The sequence below is a fragment of the Geotrypetes seraphini genome, chromosome 15, assembly GCF_902459505.1.
Source record: "Geotrypetes seraphini chromosome 15, aGeoSer1.1, whole genome shotgun sequence".
In the NCBI taxonomy this organism is placed as follows: domain Eukaryota; kingdom Metazoa; phylum Chordata; class Amphibia; order Gymnophiona; family Dermophiidae; genus Geotrypetes; species Geotrypetes seraphini.
This window is the reverse complement of record NC_047098.1, coordinates 10,290,274-10,315,777: the sequence shown is the minus strand read 5'-3', so window position 1 is coordinate 10,315,777 and position 25,504 is coordinate 10,290,274. Positions and strand designations below refer to the sequence as shown.

The 25,504-nt window shown below is 42.3% G+C and overlaps 1 protein-coding gene across 1 annotated transcript; it reads left to right on the top strand.

Moving 5' to 3' along the window:
- Nucleotides 1–1,276: 1,276 nt before the first annotated feature.
- On the top strand, nt 1,277–23,686 carry VAMP3 (vesicle associated membrane protein 3). Its single transcript, XM_033922086.1, has 5 exons — nt 1,277–1,431; nt 17,275–17,356; nt 18,558–18,716; nt 19,957–20,008; nt 21,640–23,686. Coding segments are annotated over exons 1-5 (312 nt in total). The 5' UTR covers nt 1,277–1,429; the 3' UTR covers nt 21,657–23,686.
- The last annotated feature ends 1,818 nt before the right edge of the window (nt 23,687–25,504 follow it).

Genomic DNA, 25,504 nt, shown 5'->3' with positions numbered 1-25,504 from the left:
TACACAGCATATCTTTCTCCTCCAACACAACTCAATTAAATAAGGCTTAACTGCTAAATTTAAGTTCTGATTTTTCCCAACTATGGGTTTTCAGGATTTCCCCAATGAATATGCATGAGATCTATTAGCATACAATGAAAGCAGTGCATGCAAATAGATCTCATGCATATTAATTTGGGAAATCCTGAAAACCCGACTGGATTGGGGCCCTGGAGGAGGGACTTTGACACCCCTGCCCTAAGGTTAAGGGTGAGAGACATTTCAGGATAACCTCATAATATTGTACACAGCATATCTTTCTCCTCCAGCACAACTCAATTAAATAAGGCTTAACTGCTAAATTTAAGTTCTGATTTTTCCCAACTATGGGTTTTCAGGATTTCCCCAATGAATATGCATGAGATCTATTAGCATACAATGAAAGCAGTACATGCAAATAGATCTCATGCATATTAATTGGGGAAATCCTGAAAACCCGACTGGATTATGGCCCTCAAGGAGGGACTTTGACACCCCTGTCCTAGGGTTAAGAGCAGTGTTCCCTCTAAGCTGCGCTGGCGTGCGCTGGCGCACAAAATATTGCCTCGCAGCGCACAATGTCACGTCACAGCGCACGGCGTACGGAGATGGCAGGCCGCGGCGAGAGGAGAATCGGGCGAGTTGGCGCTGGCGCCCGATATTTTTAGCGCACGGGGAAAAAATTTTGCTCACACCACCCGCCCGCTTAGAGGGAGCACTGGTTAAGAGTGAGAGACATTTCAGGATAACCTCATAATATTGTACACAGCATATCTTTCTCCTCCAGCACAACTCAATTAAATAAGGCTTAACTGCTAAATTTAAGTTCTGATTTTTCCCAACTATGGGTTTTCAGGATTTCCCCAATGAATATGCATGAGATCTATTAGCATACAATGAAAGCAGTACATGCAAATAGATCTCATGCATATTAATTTGGGAAATCCTGAAAACCCGACTGGATTGGGGCCCTGGAGGAGGGACTTTGACACCCCTGCCCTAAGGTTAAGGGTGAGAGACATTTCAGGATAACCTCATAATATTGTACACAGCATATCTTTCTCCTCCAGCACAACTCAATTAAATAAGGCTTAACTGCTAAATTTAAGTTCTGATTTTTTCCAACTACGGGTTTTCAGGATTTCCCCAATGAATATGCATGAGATCTATTAGCATACAATGGAAGCAACGCATACAAATCAATCTCATCCCCCCTAGCACCGCCCAGCGACACGCCCACCCGCTCTACGTCCCCTCAGTCAGCTCCGCCCCGTGTGGCGTCACGGCGCCGGGGAAGCCGTGCCCTCCGTGGTGACGTCAGGGTGCAGGCACCGCCCCATCGTCCCGCCAGCGACAGGAACGGGTTGATATTGCAGCCGCTGTCCCGGACTCTCCTGTCGCCATCCCGAACATGTAAGTTGAGAGCCGCGGTCGGTCCCGGCACTTGCGCTCTTCCCCCCCCCTCCCTCCACGCTCTTTGGGGCGTGGCCCGGGCTCTCGCGGGGGCCCTGTCTCGGAGCTGTGCCCCTTGGCCTGGGCCGTGTCGGCTCGCGAGAGCGTCCCAGGCGGGGCCTCAGCGCGGCGGGGGAGTCGCGTGCCGGCTGCAGGAAAACTGACCTATCGGGCTCCGCCGTGGTGCAGCTTCGGTCACGTGGGGCTCGCGCGGAGGTTCTGAGTGACGTTGCCCTTCCTGAGTGAGAGGAAGTCGCGAGCAGTTGCTTTTGGCTCCCTCTAGTCAGAGGTTTTATGGGGTTTTTTACATTGGTTATTGTTAGTATTAGATCTAATAATACTTATTTTGTGGTGCCAAAAGAGCTCACGGTCTAAGGGGCATCTGAGGCAATTGGAGATAAAATGGGGGTCATATTACTAGTATAAGAATCTAAGAGTTGCTACACTGGGATAGACTGAGGATTCATCAAACCCTCTCCTTTGTATCCCTCTGAGGCCAATCCAATTCACAAGTACCTGGCAAGAGCCAAAAATAGTAAAACAAATTTTATGCTCCTAATTCTTATTTCCCTCCCTCGCACCCTTCCCCTTCCATGCAAATTTCCAGTTGTCCTCCTATCCCTCTACTAATATCTCCCCAATGACATGTCAAGTAACCTACCTGGAACCACTTCTTTCCTACTATTAATCCTCCACCTCCCTTCCTCTATCTCTTCCCTCTGCCTCTACTATTTAATGTCCCCTAAACTGAATTCCCCTTTGCATCTACTATGTAATCGTCCTCTAAATTGTAACTTCCTGGAACTTTCCAGCTATCTTCTACTGTAATCCGCTTAGAACTGCAAGGTACAAGCGGAATAGAAATCACTAATGTAATGTAATTCTAGAAATAAGCAGTGAATTATCCCAGTTCGATCCTCCTATGCAGCATCTCCTGACCACCCCCCCACCCTTTCAGACCTCCTAAAGTAGCAGCACCAATGACAGTGACCGGCTTGGCAGAGGCAGCGCGGTAAACAGGCTTCTCGCGGGCTGCCTGCCAGGGCTTCCCTCTGCTACCAAGCTGGTCACTGCCACCGTTGCTGCAGACGGCTTCAGTGGCTGGGAGGGTGTAAGTGGGCTGGAGTAGGTTTTGACGGAGATTTCGGCAGTTGGAACCAAGCACAGTACCGGGTAGAGCTTTGGATTCTTGCCCAGAAATAGCTAAGAAGAAATAATTTAAATCGAATCAGGTTGGGCAGACTGGATAGACTATTCGGGTCTTTATCTGCCGTCATCTACTATGTTACTTTAGGAGGCCCGGAGGTATGCCAGGGGTCTGATTATTTAGAAAGTGAATTGATTTTAATCGATTCACCAAGGTGAACTGGACAGCACTACTATCTACCTTTCTCTACTGAGAATATTGATCATTTAACCCTACTCTATTTTCTATCTTTTACCCAGTTCTTAAACCACAATAGGGCACTACCTCCTATCCCATGACTTTCTAATCTCTTCAGGAGTTGTTCATGAGGTACTTTGTTAAATGTCTTTTGAAAATCCAGGTACACAATATACACTGGCTCATCTTTAGCCACATGTTTATTCATCCTGAATTAAAAACTTTCTTATACAAGGATACTTATACGAGTATTCTTGAATCTTATCTCCCACCAGATCCCTCACGTCTCCTGGTCAAGGCAAGTGTCTGGGTCATTAAATGGTTTCCTTTTTGCACTACTCTCTCCCACTACCCTATATAAATTGTAGTTTTACCCACATCTCTTCATTGGTGGTCTCTGTGTTACTTGGGAGCTGGGTTGGCCATTGCTGGAAACAGGATACTGGACTTGATAGACCTTCAGTCTGTCCCACTATGGCAATTCTTATTTTCTTACCTCATCTCCATACCTTTTCCTAGCGACCAAGATGATAAAAGGGATGGAACTCCTCTCGTATGAGGAAAGACTTAAAAGGTTAGGGCTCTTCAGCTTGGAAAAGAGACAGCTGAGGGGAGATATGATTGAAGTCTACAAAATCCTGAGGAGTAGAACGGGTACAAGTGGGACTGATTTTTCACTCTGTCAGAAATGACAAAGACTAGGGGTCACTCAATGAAGTTACAGGGAAATATTTTTAAAACCAATAAGAGGAAATATTTTTTTCACTCAGGGGAATAGTTAAGCTCTGGAACAATCCATATAGCCCCGTCTAAACATTTAGGGAGTCTTTTTACTAATATCTGCCTTTATTCCTGTGAGCTCTGCTGCAGATAACTAGTGCTAATGTTTAATAAAAGACTCTCATAGACTTTAAAAAAAAATGCAAGCTTCTACCTATAAAATAAGCATAGCAAATTCTAATGTTAATGTATATGGGGACGGATCTAAAGATCTCAATATGTATACTTTAGAAGAAACCAAAAAGGGAGCCCAAGGAGGTATCAACGACAAGATAATCAAGGTACAACAAAGGAGTTGTGAGGATGAGATGTCAATAATTCAGGCACGAGTGTAAAGTTCACTTTATTGATAGCACTGCAAGGACTATTAATAAAGTGAACTTTTAACGTTACACGTTGAATTATTGACATCTCATCCTTACGACTCCTTTGTTGTACTTTAGAAGAAAGGCAGGAGAGGGGAGATGAAATCTAGTAACTTTTAGCCTCAAAGAAGAGAGCAATGTTCCAATGTCGCAAAACATGTAGAGGAAAACTTCAAAAGAGATGTAGCTCCCAAGGCCAAAACGCAGAAAAGATGGAAAGAATTTGTGGCAATTCTCTAGAACAATGTTCTTCAACCTTTTTACATCTATGGACTGGTGGAAATAAAATAATTATTTTGTGGACCGGCAAACTACTAAGACTGAAATAAAAACCCTGTCTCTGCACCATCCCCGCAGCTCGTTCCCTGACCCATCCTGTGGGGAAAGAGAGAGAGAGATCCATGGTGCATCTCTCCCACTCCCTCTACTGCCATGTCCAACATTTTTCCCGCTCTCATCCCCTGGATCATGTGCAGCATTTTTCACTATTGCCTACTAGCACACCAACATTTCTCCTTCTGTCACCCCTCTCCAGCACCATGCCACACCTCTTCCTCCATCACTATATCCAACGTTCCTCCCTCTTGCATCCCCTTCAATCTGTCCCTCTTCACCACCATATCCAACATGTCTCCCTTTCATCCTTCTCTTCCCCATGTATCTCTTTCTCACTCCTCTCTCTCTCTCTCTGTGCCCAACAATTTTTCTCTTTCTTCCTTTCCCCATGGGCACCATCTTTCCCTCTCACTTACACACTCATCCCCAACAATTCTCCCTTTCTATCCCCTCCCTTGTGTCCCAAATTCATGCCTCCTCCCTTCCGTCTGTGTCCCGAGTTCGTGTCCCCCCCTCTCCCTGCCTTCCAACCTTTGCCCAACGCGCTCCTCCCCCACTCTTTTCTCTCTTACTTGTTCAGGGCCTCTGCTGAAGTCGGTTCAGTGTCCCCTGCAAGCGCATGTCCATCTTCCTTCCGGCTTGGCTGCTCCTTACCTTCAAGCGCCAGCTGCACTTGTTTGCCAGGACAGCGCTCCAGGGCTCTCCGCTCTTAACAACCAAAACCTACTTACTATGCCTTCAATACGTGAACTTTTCTATGACACCACTCGCAAAGCTATTTTTTCAGTCACTGGACCCTCCCTCTCCGTGGAACGTCCTTCCATGGGATCTCCGACTAGAAGACTCTCTAGAAAAATTTAAAACTAAACTCGAGACTTTTCTTTTCAAAGACGCCTGTACTCTTTAATCCCTGCTTTCTTTTACATTTCACTTATACTTTCTGAAGTACCTTGGAAAATCAAAACGCTTCTCTTCAAAGCAAGCCCTTCTCCACTTACCTCCCTTTTTTTAATCTCGATGTATTTACAAACTTACTTTCCCCCACTTCCCTCTCGTTTCATGTAAGTCAGTGTGAGTATGCCCCAGTATTTTTTTTTTAAGCTTTTGATAATAAAATGTCAAATTAAAAGAAATATACTTTTAAATTTAATTTTATTGTAAACCGTTTAAATTACATTACATTACATTAATGACTTCTATTCCGCCTGTACCTTGCAGTGCTAAGCGGATTACATCAAAAAGATAACTGGACATTTCCAGGAAGAGGAATACAATTAAAGGCGTTAGGTCTAAAACCATTTTGAAGGGAGGATACTACGAGGGGGAGAGAGGAGAAAAGAATGGGGAAATTAGGATGAATTTCTTAAATAGTATGGTTTTGATTTCTTTTCGGAAAGCTTTGAGTTCAGTTGAAGCTGTCAGTAAGTTGGTGATGGAGGGTCCAACTTAGCTGCATGGCTGCATGTGTTGCTAATAAGTTGTCGTACATCTTTTTGCGCTTAGTTCCTTTAAAAGGGGGGTAGGAGAAAGGGGTCTGATAAACGATATATCAAAAATAAAGAAAACATTAAACTTTTTACCTATTCACAAGGCAAATTAATGATATATGGTTTTTACTGAAGGTAAATAACCAGATTTGATTCTAACCCCCCCCCCCACACACACACACACACAGGATCCATGCCAGACAGAAGTATGGATAAAGCTGAAGTTCAAACAAACAAAAACACAATGGAAAGAGGAGAGGGCAAAGAGTAGGTCAGAAGTAGTAAAAATGCAAAATAAGAGCAGGCAGGAAATTCTTTTGTTTTGCTGTTAACAAACAAATTCTGATTCTTAAAAAATTTTGGCTGGTGCCCAGGTTTTTTAGATATTTTCTGCGATTGCCTGCATACATCTTCCAGACACAGGGGAAAGGCACTCCAGCTGACTGGGCTTTTTCTGTTGCCTGTTTCCGTCTTGTCAAATGCTAAAGATATGCTCTGCTCTCAAAGTGTGTTGGAATCCAGCTTTCAACATTACTCACGTGAGAAGATGTGACAAACCCATGTGAAACTTTAATGATAACAAAACACACATCAGTTTCCTGCAAATTGATTACTCTGCTCATGCGATTTAACTGAAGAATTCTATTTTGAAATGAATTTTATCTTCCTAAAATCCTATCTAAAGCATTACAATTTAAAGAACCATCTTCACGTGTCTCCAAAATCCCCTGCATCTGAACAATCACTGTTGCAAAATGAATTTATAGTATACTGATTTCTGCTTTCACAGACTATCCTTGAATAAAGCAGATTGTTCATTTGAAGGTGGTCAAATAATAGTCCAAACCATGAGCTGAGGCTAGCTTTCTCAGCTACCTGACTGCACAAGTAATTAGAACCAGGAGCACTAAAAGTCTCTTGTTAACACCCCCCTACAAAAAAACCCAAAACTGAGAAATACTGATACACTCTGTGTTAACAGAGGTCTCGCGGTGCAATCTCTCACACTGGAATTCCTCTCAGATAGCCGACAACTCAGCCATCCATCCACTTCCCTCAGTAACTTTCCTCTTGGCATTAGGGGGGGGGTGGAGGTGGGAATAAAGATGACTAGGGAAGGTAGTGACAAACCAAGAAATGATCATGCAAATGGCAGCTACCCAAAATTGTTTATGAATTGGGATTTGCATTCAGAGAACCATCTCTCCCACTGCAGGGGGTGTGTGGCAGTGGGAGAGAATGGTCTCTCCCTCTGCTTCGTCGGGGGGAGGGGGGTGTTCTTGGTAGCGGGAGAGAATGGGCATCTCTCCCGCTGCTGGGGAGGAAGGGGGGGGAGTCGCTTTTCTAGCAGTCTCTGACACTGCTATGCCGGGGTTTTAAACAGTGCTGTCACTGTACCAGCACCCCTGGACCAGTCGCTGATTTTTGTCGCCAGAAGCCAACGCCACTCTTGGAGAATGGCTCGGTGATTTTAAAGAATCCAGTGGAGTGCTCATTTTAATGTTGAAGAGCCAATTTGCATGTCAGTGTCAGAGACTGCTAGAAACCTCGCTAAAAACAGAGATAATCTGTTTTGATCCACCGCTAAAATGCGTGTGGGCTAAAACGTTGGAAAACAATTTAGCAACGGCGTTAAACTTTTGAGAATCTGGGCCCATGTTATTTTTTGAAACTCAAACAGAGTTGAGTTTTCTGTTTTAGTAGGTTCACATTTTAACACCCTAGAGCAGAGCTTCCCAAACCCATCCTGGGGACTCCACAGCCAATCAGGTTTCCCACATATGGTTATGTTTTCTCAGGTTTACTGTGCTGCCTTTCTTGGTGAGCATGTCAAAGCAGTTTACTATCTAAAAACCACAGTGGAAAAAAAAGCAGAACTCCATAAATCTGGTAGAAGAGGAGACGCAGAGGACCCAAAATGTGATCAAATAGACGAGACCTGAATTCCAGATTAGGTCAGATCCCATAACGGGTTAAAAATAGAACAAAACACCCCAATTATGCCTGTCTCTTTCCTCCCACCTTGGCTTGACATCCACCCCATATAACATATTAAATACTTGCATAAAGAAATGCAATTTTGAGTTCTACTCTAAACGTTTTGAGTGACAATTCAGCATGAAAGGCTAGTGCATAGCAAAAGGTGTTCATCTGGTTTCCAGCCATGCGCATAGTACCAAAGGTAAAAATCGTGAGTCAAATGAAATAGACAAACAGGAGTACGTGAAAAAGGTGTATATATGAGCCACCGGTATATAGAAATCTCTCATATGCAAATTTATTGTAGATATCCTGAAACTCGAATAGCTGTGAAGTTGCCAGGAAACGTTCAGAAATCCCTGCGCTACAGTTCTAATGCTGCTCTGTTCTTCATTGGAAGGTCCGGGAGATGCTTAAATTAAAACAAACAAACAATTGCTCTAGAGATAGCTTATAGAGAAAGGAAGGAATTAAAGTGAGAGCATCTTCAGTTTGAAGAGGGTTAGGGATGTTTGCAAAACACTAGAGGTAGATTAGTAGAGGTGGCAGGCGGATTGAATAAGGTTAGGGAAGGAGAATGTAGGTGAGCAGGCATTTTAGTTACATGAGTTGTTTTTTGGGACCAAGTTGATTGTCATCCTTGGAGGAATTCCCTGCCACCCCCCTCTCCCATCTTTGGTCAAGGCACCAGCTGTGGCACTCAATGAAGTGTTTTTGCCTTTGCGACCCCTCTTTGAATCACCGAGGAGTAAATCCATGAGGAGTAAAATAGAAAGAAACCTGAATAGCATTATCCTTTCTAGTCATTTTGTCTAACTGCTGTGCCGACAAATCGTGTTCTACATTTGTGTTAGTTTTGGGGAAAGGAAGTGGGGGCACCAATCACCCAATTGAAATTATCTTCCCATCACATGAACATAATGCTTTAGTCCCAGTATTTTATACAATGCCTTATGTAAGGTGAAAGTACCTTGCAATCTTTGAGCAAATATGTCATTTCAAGTAAGATTCCATTAATGTTTTATTGTTGCAGCAGTCCCAGTAAAGCCTGTTGTTTAGGAGCAAGATGGCTAGAAAAATTAGGTTCTTACCTCGATAATCTTTTTTTCTAGTAGACAGACACTTTCATTCCTGAACCTGTGGTTAATCAATCCCTTCTTTTGAGAATTCTTGCAGGGAGCTTCATTAGCATTCTTTTGCTCCGCCTTCCAAACTTCTGGGCTGTCCTCCAACTCCTCAGTTTGTACCAAAGCAGATGGTCAGCCCTGGAGAGGAAACAGAATAGGGAGGGCTATGGGGACATTTCTCGAGAAACATGTCTATCCTGCTCATATCACTAAAAATATAACAGATAAACAAAAAAACATAACCATTTGCAATAGATAACAAGGTGAAAACCAAACAAGTCACCAACTTGAGTGCAACCTGCACCAAGAGTGTGTGAGATTTTATAGATACCCCCTAGCTTTTTCAGTACAGCAGTCATGCCCTCTTGGCTGCCACATCCACCCTGTAAAACTTTGTGAACATATGGAAAGAAGACAAAATGTCAGCTATACAGATTTCTTCTGGGGACACTGCCGAAGATTCTGCCCATGAGGAAGCTACGCTTCTAGTTAAGTGCGCCTTCATGGATATAAATGGATGTTTTCCATTTCTGAGATAGGCTGAAGAAATGGCTATATGGGACCATCTTGAAATGGTAGTTTTCGAGGCTGGTTGACCTTTATGGGCAGCCACTGCCAATACGAACAGATGATCTGAAAATCAAAATTCATTTGTGGCGAGAGGAACATCCTTTAGACAGTCAGCTGGCGCCAGTGCTTCTCCTTCTCTCCGCACTTCTTCTCTGCTGGCATCCCACACAGGTGGCTCAGGGCCCGTCTAGAGGGCCTTCATGTGTGCGTGGACATCAATGTGATGATGTCACGCATGCATGTGATGTCATCATGGCAACATCCACACACTTCCAGATGCCTCGAGCCACTACTATGTTTGCGGGACACTGCTCTAGATACTTCAGTAAAAGTCTATGAACATCTAACAATTTCAACACCTGATTACTCTTTCTCGATCCCAAAGGAGTGAAGGCAGGTAAGTAGACTTCTTGATTGATGTGAAAGCTGGAAATCACTTTCTGTAAGAAAGATGGGACTGTGCGTAAGACTACCCCTGAATCCAAAATTCTGAAGAATAGATCTCTGCATGAAAAAGCCTGAAGTTCCAACGCTGAATATAAATTTATTCAGTAGGAAATGTATTGAAACCAAAGTCCAAATGTAACAGTACATGGAAAAGCAAAAGTGCATTGTTCTGTGCTCTGCATAGCTGGGATGACATTGCAATTTAAAAACTGTTTGCAACACCTACATATGTTACATATTCAGCATGATAGTATTCTATTTGACCACTAGATGTCACTTGCAGCACAAAAAAATTGTTCCAACCTGTTCCGTTGGGTGTGAAAGAAGGACAAAATTGGATACATCAGCTGTTTACTGGTTACATAATCCGGTTTCTTTTCCAGTGGCAGTGATAGTGTGCCGGAGGAACAGATTGTTCCTTGTGCATAATAAAAATGTCTTTAGCATGCTTATTCATTTTCCCACCATCACGATGCTTTGTTTTTCCCAGGTAGCAATGTGCACCATTTGTGAAGAACATAAGAATGGCCTTACTGAATCAGACCAATGGTCCATCTAGCTCAGTATCTGATCTTCCCAGAGGCCAATCCAAGTAACAAGTACCTGGCAAAAACCCAAATAGTAGCAGCATTCCATGCCTCTGATCCAGGGCAAGCAGTCCCGTGTCTGCCTCAACAACAGTTTATGGACTTTTCCTCCAGGAACTTGTCCGAACTTTGTTGTATTACTTGGGTGCCTCTTTTTTAAAGGATTCAGGGTACAGTGTCAGTAATGAGAAAAAAACTTCATCTTATTTACTTCAAAGGTGCGGGTGGAGCAGAGAAGGTAGCGACTGTTGTACACTTCCTTGAACCTTTGTGGGCTTTCATACCACACAAGCAAAAAACTTTAGTGAATGGAATGTATAATAAGAACAAAACAAAGAAAATGTTTAATTCAGCAGGTTGAATGGGATAGCTCGATGTCATAAGAGTCCAGGCCCATATGTTCATTACTTAAGAGGTGGGAGAAGATACTAGGTTAGTAATGGAGGGTATTTTACTCGTTGGGTGGCAATGATGAATCGCTAAATTCTGTGAAAAGTAGTGCATATGTTCTTTTATGGTTGAGTTGTGCTTTCTTTTTAAGCATCACATGTTGTTTTAGAAATGTATGTTGCAGAGGGTAGGGGGTGCTTTATTTAGGCCCCCTTTTATCAAGCCGCATTAGGGAATTTTTTATCGGCAGCCGCTGCGGTAAAAGCTCCGACGCTCATAGGAATTCGATGAACATCGGAGCTTTTTCGGCTGGCAGTTTTTTGGGGTTTTTTTTATTATTTATTTATAGAATTTTATAATATTACCAAGCATATACATCTTGTACAGTAAAGTGAGATCAAATAACATAATAAACTAAGTTTCCAAAATTAATAATACATAATTCAATTTGAAAATAAAGATACATAAATGAAGTAATAAATGATCTAATTGATCACACACTAGTCCTCCATGTATTGGATCCAAGATTTAAAGAGTAGAACAAATATAAATCAAATAGGTTAAGAGGAAGTCCATGTCTTACTACAGTGCAGGGAGCTATCCTTCCATGGGCGCTGTTATTCCTTTCTCAAGACGTTTCGCTGAGAGAAAACTAATCAGATGAGACGGCTCTGTAAAAATATACTTCAAAGATAAATATCTGACTACACATTTACATGGATATCTCAAAAAGAAGAGGAAGATTGATCCACGTACAAACACTGCTTGTATGTCCAGCACGAGCTGCCACCCCACAAACATTGCGCATGAGGACACGGCTACAGTTGGGTCAAGACAGGTAGGGGTTCCAAAATGTCAGAGCCTCTGGAAAGATCCAGAGAGGAAGCTCTCAAATCCCCGAGCCGATGGGCCGGCGCTAGACACGATTAGTGCCGGACCAGTGCCAGCGTTAATCTGCGCAGAATTTTCAGGAGCTCTAATGTGGGAAAACAACGTGCGTGCCAAGGATTATCACAAATAGTATTTAAATGTAGTGAAATGGATATTAATGAGGTCATTTCCTTTTTCCTCTCAATGCTTAGACAACAGCTCACAAAACCAAACCACCCTTACCGATAAAAATCGAATGCAAGCTTGGAGCTGGCATTGGAATATTTGAAGAAAGGATTCCCCACGATATATATTTTTTGTTTAATTTGGTAACAGAAGGAAGCCTGTGCCAGCCTCTAAGCGCTGGTAGCGAGAGACAAATGTGTGCGAGGCAGAGTAAAAGTGAAAGCACACATTGACTCTTGTTTTCTGCACTTAAATATAGGCTTTTCAGATGAAAAAAGTTTTTGAAAAGCTTTTTATTTAAACGCACAGAGGAATGGTGCCGCAGGGATTGTCGTCTCTTACATGTTAATGTACAGTGCTGCGTACATTTAACAGCGCTGTAGAAATTAGTAGTTCTTGTGGGTTTGCCTGGGAAGGCACATTACCCCCCTTTCACTCTTGCAGCGTGCATACCATTAGCATTGAGCATTGGGAGTTACATTTTGGCGCTGGTCCCATGGTAAGGGTTGGGTGCTGTTCCCTATAACATGGGAATTCTGAGCATCGGTAGCAAAATCAGCTTGAGTATTATGATTATAAAAGTCCCAGACCAAATGTACATGAACTACAGCACACTCACCCAGATTGTTTTCTTGTATCACATTGTCCCTAGGGCAGTGGTCTCAAACATGCGGCCCTGGGGCCACATGCGGCCCACCAGGTACTATTTTGAGGCCCTTGGTATGTTTATCATAATCACAAAAGTAAAATAAAACAGTTTCTTGATCATATGTCTCTTTAGCTATAAATGACAATATTATTAGTAAGACTCAGCCAAAAGGAAAGATTTATAAACTATAAAGAGTTTTACCTCATGCAAAATTGTCATTTCTTTAATAAGACATTACCTATTTTTTTCTGAGGCCTTCCAAGTACCTCCAAATCCAAAATGTGGCCCTGCAAAGGGTTTGAGTTTGAGACCACTGCCCTAGGGTGTACAATACCATTTTTGTTGCTTGCTATGCTAAATGTTATTAGTTACGTAATGGGGCTGTAGTGTTTACGAGCACAACATTATAGCAAGCGTATGTCCAACATTGGTCTCCATACCTCAAGAAAGATATAAAACTGCTGGAGAGGGTGCAGAGACGAGCAACGAAGCTAGCGAAAGGTATGGAGAAACTGGATTAGGAGGAACGACTTAAGAGACTGGGGTTGTTCTCCCTTGGGAAGAGGAGACTGCGAGGGGATCTGATCGAGACTTTCAAAATTCTGAAAGGAATCGACAAATTAGAGCAGGAAAAGCAGTTATTTACAATGTCCAATGTGACACGGACAAGAGGGCATGGACTGAAGCTGAGGGGACAAGTCCAGGACAAATATCAGGAAGTTCTGTTTCACGCAGCAAGTGGTGGACACTTAGAATGCTCTCCCAGAGGAAGTAATTGCAGAATCCACTGTTCTAGGATTTAAGGGTAAACTAGATGCTCATCTCCTTATGAGAGGCATAGAGTGATACGGGTGACTAAAATTATGCCAGGATATACCTGGCGGGGCCTCCGCGTGTGCGGATCGCCGGACTTGCAGCTCTATACTCTCGAGAAGCATAGGGAGAGGGGAGACATGATGGAGACATTTAAGTACATCACAGGACGGGTCGAGGTGGAAGATGATATCTTTCTTCTCAAAGGACCCTCGAACACAAGAGGACATCCGCTCAAACTCAGGGGAGGGAAGTTTCTTGGAGACGTCAGGAAGTACTTCTTCACGGAACGAGTGATAGAGCATTGGAACAAGCTTCCAGTACAGGTGATCGAGGCCCGCAGTATCTCAGACTTCAAGAATAAATGGGATACCTATGTGGGATCACTGCGAGGGTCATACCAATGAATAGGGTCGCTAGGACATAGACTTAATAGAGCAGGTCAATAGAGTTAAGGGGGCCAGTAGACTTAAAAGGGTGGGTCAATGGTATGGGCAGACTTGATGGGCTGTAGCCCTTATCTGCCGTCATCTTTCTATGTTTCTATGACCTAAGGTCTGATCCAGAGATGGCAGCTCTTTATGTTCTTATAAGGGAGTAAAGAAGGGCGACTGGTTGGATTTTCCATTTATTTTTCCTTAACCTTTTTGTTCTGCTGACCCCCAAAACCTGGAAAGCAAACTGGATGTGTGTAATTAGGAAGAATGTCTTCTGACCTGCCTGAACCTAATGTCAATTCTTGTAGAACATTTTGCTTTGTTTTTCCCTACTGCTTTCTGTGTGACTGATCTCTAAATATTGCCCTGAAGCCCTTTTTAATTAGGGTTGTAAGCAGCATGATTGAGACTGCCAGCTTTGCCAGGTAATGTACTGTACATGAGCATTGTGCAATCTGCATGTGTACAGTACAGTAAGATCAGAACACCTTTTTTTTTTTTTTTCCTTCCCTCCTAGCAGGTAACCAGGGAACTTGCAGCCACCAGCCTCTCTTGTGACACACTAGGTATAAAGAGAAGAAAAAAAGTGAGCCTCTGTAGAGTTATAGAAACATTTATGTGGGGAAAGAGTACATAGCCGAGGCGTGCCAGGGAAGTGTCTGTACATTTGCATTCCAAGCCCAGGAAGTGAAATAAAAAACAAACAGTTCTAGAAGATGTACCCTTCATGGAAATAGTGATTGTCCTCAAATCACTACCTCTTTGCCTCTCATGAAAATGTGTACAGTGATGCGAGGTCCGCCCCCCCCTCTTGATTTTCTCTCTTATTGCATATATGTCATGCTTAAAGGTTTCTCTTCTCAAACAAAATGTAATAGTATTTAAACAAAGAAAACCCAAGGAAAGTCCTTCCAAAAGAGCTCAGACCAGGTTACAAGAGTAAATACACAGAATGGTTGAGATAATACAAACAAGATGTAATAGGAAAGAGTAGTACAGTCGCATTACAGTAGGTATAAACAGTAGATTTTTAAATTATTACTTTATTTAAGGAGCAACGATGCCCTTTTACTAAGATGCATTAAATGGGCTTAGCAGGACTTTCTCACACGCTGAGCCCATGTTTAACTTGGCAGAAAAATCAGACTTTTAAAAATTGATTTATAGGTTGTGCATTGTCATTAGCATATGGTAACTTCAAATAAAGCGAGGTCTGTGTAGCCGGTTACTGTTCGCTAATCAGAACACACTGGCTGGGTAACACTTCCATGCCCATTCTCTACTCTTGATAAGACCTCTCCAAAAAATAAATAAATAAATATAACTATATAAAACATAGTTAGCACACGGAAAAGGGGAATTTAAAGCCTTTTGCATTAATGCATTTTGCAGTAAGTGTTCTCTTGTCCATTAAGCACATATTAGGGCTTAATGCCCTTTGGTAAAAGGATCTCAGATATGCATGAGATAAATTTTGCATGCACTGCCTCCACTGTATGTAAATCTGTCTCATGCTCGTTCATTGTAGATATTCTGAAAATTTGTCTGGGTTAAGAACCTGTTCTCTAGGGGGGGAAGTACAGGCGACACTCAGAAAGGAGCCCTAGTAAGTATAGTGATAGTTATTACGTGGCCAATGTCGATTCCTTGCAACCCCCAGCAGCAAGACTGGAGGTTCTTCTGTCCACTCTCACCTCTCGCAAAGAAGCACAATAATTGCTATTATAACTGGGAATTTCAAATTAGGGTCTCTCAACTCATCAGTGTAACAATTTCAATGACTGAGCCCACTCAAAGCAGAGTTATCGAGAAGTTGCTTCAGGTACAGGCATGCTCTGCACTGAATGTGGGCCGAGAAACTTGAAATCTGTACCTTTCAGCAGAGACCAGAAGCCAAGACAGACAGTTCAATTTATTTGATATACAGTATTCCCTCATGAATTTGCGAATCGCGGACTCACTCTCCCGGAAGAGGTTGTGATGGAGACTACCATTTTAGGATTCAAGGGCAAGTTGGATGCACACCTTCTTGCAAATTACATTGAGGGATACGGGTAAACAAGGTCTTCATCAGGAAACACCTAGCTTAGCCTCCGCGTGTGCGGGTCACCGGACTAGATGGACGTATGGTCTGATCCGGTGAAGGCATTTCTTATGTTATGTTCTTATGTTCACTCATTCACGGTCTGCTCCGACCGCCTCTTTCTGTAGTAAAGTTGGGCTACACCAGGGATCTCAAAGTCCCTCCTTGAGGGCCGCAATCCAGTTGGGTTTTCAGGATTTCCCCAATGAATATGCATGAGATCTATGTGCATGCACTGCTTTCAATGCATATTCATTGGGGAAATCCTGAAAACCCGACTGGAATGCGGCCCTCAAGGAGGGACTTTGAGACCTCTGGGCTACACCAATCAGGAGCTGCATGTCAAAGCAGCTCCTGATTGGTGTAGCCCGACTTTATTACAGGAAGAGGCGGTTGGAGCAGACCACGAGTGATTTTCTTCACCCGCTGGTGCTGCAGCTGCTCTCTCTTGAAATTCATGGGGGTTCCTGGAACGGAACCCCCGTGAATTTCGGGGGAGTACTGTACCACCAATATAAAACCAAAGTTAAAATCTAAGTGGTTTACAATAGAATAAAAATGGGAGGGGCAAAAAAGAAAACAAACAGATCGACAGTAACAAATACCACCAGAAACAAGAGGGAAGAACGATGGGGGAAATTTTACAATAAAGGTAGAAAGGAAGGGGGAAAAAAAGAATTGTAGGTAAAATAGAACCAAAAACCTCTCATTTGTCTATTGATTAGCTCATAAGTGTCATATTAAAGGGGCTGTTTGTTTACCTCTAGTAGCAATATACAAATGATAGCAGTTAATAGTAGCAACAGTGTTTGAATATATAGCTAGAATGGTTTTACTGGCATCCAGTGGCATAGGCAGCGGTAGAGAGGCCACCCAAAATTGATGCTTACTCGTTCTGGCTGGCAGGGATCCCAAGCCTTACCAACCAAAGTCCTCCTCCCGTCCAGAACTCTTGCAGTTTGGGCAGCCGGCAGCTATCCCCAAGCTGTGTCTGGCCCTTCCCCACGCACGCATGAAACTGAGCATGTGCAAGGGGTTGGTGGTGGCAGCAGCTTGGAGACCCTGCTGCTGGCTGCCCAGGTTGTCAGAATTTTGGCTAGGAGGAGATCTTCAGCTGGTTGGCTGAGGGATCCCTACCAGTGCAGATATTTCTATTTTTTTAGTTTATAGGACTGCTGAGGGTGGGCTGTGAAATTTCATGCCCACCCACTTTGGGCTCATGCCTACCCCAAATTAGTTGTCTGGCTATGCCACTGCTGGCATCTGTGGAAACTTTTTAAGTTGTGAAATATCAGTTGTTTTTCACTTTACAGGTCAGCGCCTGGTCCTGGCAGCTCCCCTGCTGCCCCTGGTGGCGGTCGGCGCCTACAACAAACGCAAGCACAAGTAGATGAGGTAAAAATGTTCCAGGCTGCAGAACTGATTTCTCATTCACTACCAAGAAACTGATTTTTCCACTGGTCCTCAAGCTTTTCTTTTACATCCTCTTTTTTATGGGTACAAAGCTGTATGCTATCAGAGGGAGAGGTTCTAAATATCCTTTGGTAAGGGTGGACGATGATATCAAGCTCCTGGAGATTATTTTCTCTGTATCACTGTCCTGGGACACCCCTAGCCAGTCGGGTTTTCAAGATATCCCTAATGAATATGCATGAGCAAGATTTGCCTATAAAGTAGGTAGTCGGCATGCAGATTTCTCTCATACATGTTCATTAATAAATAAACTTCACCAGGATTTATCAGAAACCTTTCAATAGCTTTACACATAACTTAAACATTACTCAAAAAAGCTAATTATATCCTCAATTCAAATAGTTTATCATTTATTACAATATTCATTATATTATTTTACTAAATACTAACTACAGTTGATGTGATTTATATGTTAGTATTTAGTAAAATAATTTAACGAATATTATGATACATATTAATTAGGGATATCTTGAAAACCTGACTGGCTGGGGTTCCTCCAGGACAAGTTTAAGAACCACTGCTCTATATTCATGCGGAATATTTATTATGTCAGCAATAAAACATTTCCTCAGGATCTACACTTTTGATACACGAAGGCTTCCACAGCGAATTCCTGCAGCATGAGTGACTTGTCTTCTCTGTTTTGAATGAGAGACTTAAGTAAAAATGATTAGGCAACAGAACCCTGCTTGTGTATATAGGAAGGATTTGGGCAGCTCAGTTCCAAGTGAAGCACTGAATTACTCTGACAGTATTTTAATGATAACTGAAGTATAACTTGCTTTGTTTTGCCCCTTAACCTGATTTTTTTTTTCCATGTCGGATATTGCTAAATGCGTCGCATTTGTCAGTACAGATTAGAGAATGGCACGGGGACAGAATTTGTTCCTGTGTCATTCTTTAAGGAGAGAGGGAAGAATCAGAGTATGAATGGGCCCAGCCACTGACACTCAAGCCTTGCATTGAAGAATGCTGGTATAGAAGGATTGAGGATGAGATAGACACTAAAGAATGACACGGGATGGGGGACAAATTATTTCCCCGTATCATTCTCTAGTTACAGATGCTGGCAGGTTTAAATCTTTTTGTTATGTTAAACTTATTTTTCTTCCCACCCACATAGGTGGTGGATATTATGAGAGTAAATGTGGACAAGGTCCTAGAAAGAGATCAGAAGCTCTCAGACCTGGACGACCGCGCGGATGCGCTTCAAGCTGGGGCTTCCCAATTTGAAACGAGTGCTGCAAAGCTTAAGAGAAAATATTGGTGGAAGAACTGTAAGGTATGACTGTTCCCTCCTTTTCATAACATGAGAGAATAGAGAATTGTATTTGGATAAGTGATAACTTGACTCTATGGAAGAAAAGAATAAAAAGCTTTTCTCTGTTTTGAATTTCTTGTAATGCACAATGCCTGTTCTACAGATGTATTTTTAGTATTTATTTTGATTTATTTCCCACTCTCCCAGAAAACTTAGGGTGGGTAACAGAAGAACAAACACAGATTCTGAGAATGAGCTAACAGAAAAAACGGGAGGGTAACAGAATAATGTAGGCAGATAAAGACCATATGACCTTATCTAGTCTGCCAATCAAAACCTCTACTATCCCTTTTTCTCCCTTAGAAATTCAGTGTATGGCTTTTTATGAATTCAAATACATTTCTGACCACCACCACCTCCGCTGGGAGGCCGTTCCACATATTCACTACCCTTTCTATGAAAAGTATTTTCTGAGGTTATTTCTTAGTCTGTCCCCTTTCACCTTCATCCTGTGCCCCCTCATTGCAGAGTTTCCTTTCAATTGAAAAAGACTTACCTCATGCATTTATGCAACGTAAGTATTTAAATGTCTCTATCATGTTTCCCCTCCCGCCTTTCCACCAAAGTATACATATTGAGATTGTTCCCAAACGTTTGACAAAGACCACTGACCATTTTAGTAGCTGTCCTCTGGACCAACTCCAGTGGAGTTAAAAATGAAAGCAAAAAATTGTTATGAAACAGTGTTATGGACAGAAATTTGCTTAGGGTTGTAGGGCTTTTATTTTCAGTTTTACATTTCAGTAACCTGACTCATTATTTGCATAAAGTATAAAGATGTGAAACCCCCAGTGTAGAGGAGACTGTGATGTGGTGGTTAGAGCTACAGCCTCAGCACCCTGAGGTTTGGGGTTCAAATCCCGCACTGCTCCTTGTGACCCTGGGCAAGTCACTTAATCTCCACTGCTCCAGGTAAATAGATTGTGAGCCCACTGGGACAGATGGGGAAAATGCTTGAAGTACCTACATATAAACCGCTTTGAGTGTGGCTGTAAAAACTACAAGAAGGCAGTACACAAGTCTCAATCCCTTTCCCCTCTTAATCTGAGGTTAATTTATTGCATCACACAAACATTCTGAAAAGCAATGTTTTGAGATCTCATAAGTTATGAATGGCAGAAGTTTTTCTGCAAGCCCATAGACGTATGACTTTTCTTTCCTTTTTAAAGTGTCTGAATGTCACACTTTTCTCTTTTGACAGATGTGGGCTATATTGATAGCTGTAGTGGTTGTCATAATAATCATCATTATCGGTGAGTATTTTGCTACCTTTCAGTTACAATGGGTGGGGAGGTGTAAGTGTACTTGTTTCTGAAAGTTAAAGCAATATCACCGTGGTCCTGGGAGCAATCTCCACTTTGCCTTTGCGAAGAAGGGGGAGAAGAAGACATGATGGAGTCCACCTGTTTTGCTATGTGTTTGGGGTTTTTTAAAATTTATTTTCAAAAAATCTACATCTGAAATGGAGCTGAATAAAGCATCACCATATAAAAGATGATGCTAGAACAAAAATGGCATTTACCAGGTCCTGCAAATCCACAATAAAGAGAAGGCCTCAAAGGATATCCTTTCGCTGCAGGGTCTGGAGTAGAATCAGATCACCTGCATCAAACACGTTCAGCTTAACTGATCTGCAGAAATCTTCAGCAAAAGAGTAATAGTAGGGCTCCAGCTTTTGTCTCACTTATTTCTGCATATGATAAAGATATGGTATTTAATTTATTATTAAATTTTATTTGGCTTTGCTTCATGGGCATAGAAGGGGGTTGATAGTATCTTTTGCAAAACCTGTTGATTTCTCCCTAATATGGAACACTTGTATCTGTTCAACTGCCTTTTCTTAAAGAGGTAGTGTCAGGACTGGAAGAATGAGAATTTCCAAAATATAATCATACGAGGTATGCCTGTTTTGCCTTATTTTCTCCATACCATGTGCCTGATGGAAACTAGGCTGATATGTATTCAGGTGTGGAGTTGTACCTTACCCTTACTCAGTTCAGGGAAATCAAACCCCTAAAGAGATGTGATTTTATCTATCCTTTTTTCAGGCTGGGCAATTGCAGTTTTTCCTTTTGGCAGAAAGCAATGTCCAACCTCTGCAGTATTCTGCCAAGGAAAAAGGAAAGGTCATTGGGCTGCAACTGCCCAGCCTGAGAAAAAGAGGTAAAGTCACAGCTCATTAGGAATTTGACTTCCTAGAACTGCTTGCCCCACAACCAAATGGGGTTTGACTTCCTTAAACTGCTTGCCCCACAACCAAACCTACGTTCACTAAGAGTAAGGTACAAAACTCTACACCACAATACATAACAGGGAGCGCAGGGTGGGACCAGCTGAGCAGAGGGCTGGACTGTGGCAGAAGAAGCTTGTCTGACGGCAGAGAGGGGAGAGAAATAGCCGGATGGGACTTGAAAGTGGGGTGATGGAGGCCCTCGGCCAAATCAGCGCATGACCATAGATCCGTTGGGAACAGCTGACCGTTGGGCCCTTTTTTCCACCGGCTTCTGTCTTCGGAGATCTGATGACGATGCTTTCCTGAGGACTGGACTAATACTATTATTATTTTTTTCTTTTGATTGATTTGTTTTGTCATGTTGAAATGTTATATGTTGATGGATGTTTAATGTGGTGCTTTAGTTAGATTGTGAGCCTTTTGGACAGATAGGGAAGTTTTAAGCACCTAATGACTACTGTTGTAACCCGTTCAGGGCTCCTGGGGAGGATGGGCTGTAAAAATGAAATAGATAAATAAATATCAGCCTAGTTTCCATCCGGCACTTGGTATGGAGAAAATAAGGCTACTTATTTTCAACCTTTTATTTGTGAATATTTTCAAAAGCCAATGAATGTTTTTCAAGCAGTGACACATTTTTTTCTTTTCTAGTGTGGAGTGTCTCATGAACACCCCAGGAACAGCCCTGAGTCTTGCTGGAGCGCATGGACAGCTAGAAGCTTCAGTTCAATCTCACTACTTCACTCCTGCTGTATTTGAGAGCTTGCCTTGATCTAGAAGATCATTACTAGTTTCATATGTCTGCTTTATTGGAAATTTAATTTTTTAAAGAAGAAAAAAATCCACTCACTTTTAATACTTGCAAGCACAATTAATGTTTTTTTTTCTTTTGCACAGTGTCTTAGGTTACCTTGGGTTTAGGGTAACAAGGAGGATTTCTTAGGTTCCAGGGTCTTTTTATTTTGAGGGGGGGTCCCTGGGCTAGCAGTAATGGTGGTATGTTAAGATATTTTTGGATCCTAAGTAACAAGTTTCACAAAGCCTTACTAGAAATGTGCCTTGTATAAATTCAAAAGTAACTTGTATATTACATGTGAAATTTGGGATTGCTCTGTATGTTGAGCCTCATCTGGATTCATTTTGGTTTGTTAAGAATATTGCACATAGCGATGACCATTGTTGAAAGTTTATTGGAAGAAAATATTGTTGCACTTATGATTCTAAAGAGCAAATGGCTTGATTTGTGAAATTACCAGATTATTTGTGCGGTGCCATTTGGGATCTACTAGAAGAATCCATTGATTATTCTAGAATTTAAAGGAAATATCTGAATAGTGTCCAGGTGATTTGAGGCGGGATTGGCGGTCGAGAGGGTCTCAAACTCACTTTTGTACACTAACAAGAGTCCAGCTTTTAGCACAGCAAAGATCTGCAAATTTGGTTCACAGGCCAGCTAGATCATGAGTTTTCATTGTGAATAACCTGAAAAAACAGATCCCTCGCCGATGTGAAGCAGGAAATTGCGGTCTACTGGTATGAACTAGTGGTGCTGCCTGCTGACCCCTGTAGGAGAGTAGAATGAGACCATTAAGTTTGGACAGTGTTTGTCTTCCAGCTCACACTTTTAGAAAGAAGGAGTTTCTGGTCTCTGACGCTACTGTCGAGCTGCCTTGCCATATATAACACAGTATTTCACTATAAGAGTGAAACAGGTCATTCTAATTAGGTATAGAATAGTGATTTGTATACTGCCCATAGAGATATCCCATTCACAAAATTTAGGGATATTTTTTCGTCGTCATATATCAGATCTTTAAAAGTTGGTTTGTGTCGGCTGACTTAGGGCTTTTACTGTCAGATGCCAGCAGTTCTTGAAATGCTTCCCCGAGCATCTGCAGTGATTTTAATTTATGAAAAGACCTGCTGATGTCTTTCCCATTTTAATGTCTGTAACTAATTTTTGTCCAGTTCGGGATAGCTAGCATCAGTCCTCCAAGAGACCCAAGAAACAAGCCTGGTTTTCAGGCTAACTACACTGGATATTCCTCAGAGACCTGAAAGATGACGGCTTAAACGCAAATAATGAATACGCTTACATTTAAATGCTGGGTGGGGGTGGGGTGGAGACATCTCTGGTTCAATGAATTGATTTGAAAACGTGCCTTCCCAAGAGACGTGTACTACCACTGTTTAACAGCTTTTTACCTTTAGTAGATTGTGCCTTCGATGAAAGACATAGTTGAGGGGAATGTGAACTGGAGAATGCATTGCGATACTGTGTTTTCATCCAAAGATTTAACACTTAATACCACAGCACTTTCCAGCTGTTACGGTTAACATGCTGCAGGCTTTTGTATGTTTCTACTAGAAAACAATTTTGATAAGATGTGTGAATTGAAAACTGTTCTTTAATATTTGCCAGTACAGTTTATTTTTGCATGGTGTATTTTTCCAGTGTTAATGAACTTTTATGAATCTCTCACTGTGCTAATTGCCACACTTTTACACCTTTTCATCACAGTTCCTCTCTTCTCGCTTGGTGTTTTTTTAGGATCTAAGTACACCTCCTATTCACAAGTAGAAAAACCTGTTATTATGCTACAGGTCTTTGTCTTCGTAAACAATTTAGCTCTTTCAATTTGTTCAGTATTTAAATATCTTGATGTTGGATCTTAAATAAAAATATTAATAAAGAGCATTTTCTTGGTTCATTTATCAACTTTTTGCACATGCATTTGTGTGCTTACCCCGTTTCTCAGAAGAATGATCTCTTTGCATGTACTTTCCTTATTTGAGAGGGGTCTATTTGGATATACTGTATAACCAACCAGTCTATGTCCCTACTTTTCCAATGGAGAAGTCTCTGTGCAGATACTCTAGTAAACCAGTCTGCACTCATGCATACATAAAAAGCCTCTCCCAAAGTTTCATGGTTTGTGGGCCATAGACTGAGAGGTTGGAAAGTCCGATTCCATGCCACATTATTCCATTAGTTCTATGAACTGTACTTGCATATATCTGTTTTTCTTCTGGTGCAGCGCTATGCACAGAGATGTCAACTATCTCCTTAGTGGAGTGGTATGTGTTCATGACCGAGTGCCTCCTGACTTACATATTCTATAAAACCTGCAGACGTATATAAATACATTTCTAGTGCAGTATGTCTCGTAGTCCTGAACTTTAGGGTCTTGTATCTAAACCAGCAAGTTGCTTGCAGAAAACTGTCAATCATGTTTTCAACTCTACCTCCTTCCCAGGCAGCTGCTCCTGCCCCCCCAGTTTGTTTTTTTGCAAGCAAGTTCAGATGTGTTTCTGATCTACTCTTTTTTTTTTTTTGGGGGGGGTGTATTTTTTCTCAGTATTTGGAGGCTTGGTGCCTAGAAGTTTCCATTTGTATCCCTGCCTGAGAGAAGATGGAAGCCTGCTGGTATTTTTTATAACACAGGTGATGTCCCCTGCATAACTGCTCGCATCCCTAATTTAGTCAAGAGCTTGAGCGCAGGCTGTTTGGATTCCTCGGCTTGGCCTAGATTAATAGTGGGTCAGCTTGTGTGGTTCTCCCCATCTTCACAAAGAGGTTCTCCAGGGGTTGAGACTCCATTCAACCTCAGTCTGACTGGCAGCTCGAAGACCAGGTTTGTCCAGTGAATCTGTGAGGCAGATCTCTTCATTTGTTCCAGCTGAATTCCTATTCTGAAGCAGGCATGCACCACATGGCATAGTGAGAAAGGCTATGAGGAAAATCGGAGGGGGGGAGGGGAAGAGAGGTGTCTTCAAAATTTGATTTTGAAGGTTTCTGCAACCAGATACAAGACCCCCCCCTCCTCTAAAACCCTTTTCCCTGTGTTTTTTGTCCATCAGGGAGGAGCCGTTTTTGGCACGATTTTTCTGATGATAGCCATCTTGGATTTTGCATGGAGCAGATTTGCATACCTGTCACTTCCATTAAATGCAAATCTCTCTCATGCATATTCATTAGGGCTAGCCTGAAAACCCGATTGGCCTGGTGGTCCTCCAGGACAGGGTTGGGAACCACTGCACTAGAGGGCTGTGTTGCCCTCTTCAGTTTTTCTGATGGGCCAATCCCTCTGCGGTACGTGTTGGCCAGCCTGCAGAAACTTTTTGGAGCTCGGAGTCCGTTTCCCTTGTAGGATTGCTCGCCTACTGCAAAGTTTTGGCTTAGTCGCAGCCCGCAGAATTCTCTGGCTCAGGCAATGTGAAGGAGATTCTGTCTCTAAGGCTACCCTCAGCAGACTTCCTTTCAAGGGATAAATGTTTTTGGAAAGGGGCTGGATAATCTCATGAATAAGTTCAAGCTTTCTGACCATCTTTTGGTGCTCACTAGTCAGGCTAGATGTGGTTTGGGAACCACTGCTTTTGATGGAAGTAGAACCCAGATGTCTGAAGATGTCCTAGCATTTCCCCTTCCCTACCATTCTCCATTAGTGATCAGTCTTTCCTTCCCTCTCTGGTTTACCTTTTTTCTTTCCTTCCTGTCTTCATCCCCCATGTGCTG

Bases quoted from the DNA above. Each gene is read 5' to 3' on its own strand.
- VAMP3 (XM_033922086.1), top strand. The intron at 17,357-18,557 runs GTAAAAATGTTC...CCACCCACATAG, and splicing joins CGCAAGCACAAGTAGATGAG to GTGGTGGATATTATGAGAGT. The intron at 18,717-19,956 runs GTATGACTGTTC...CTCTTTTGACAG, and splicing joins ATTGGTGGAAGAACTGTAAG to ATGTGGGCTATATTGATAGC.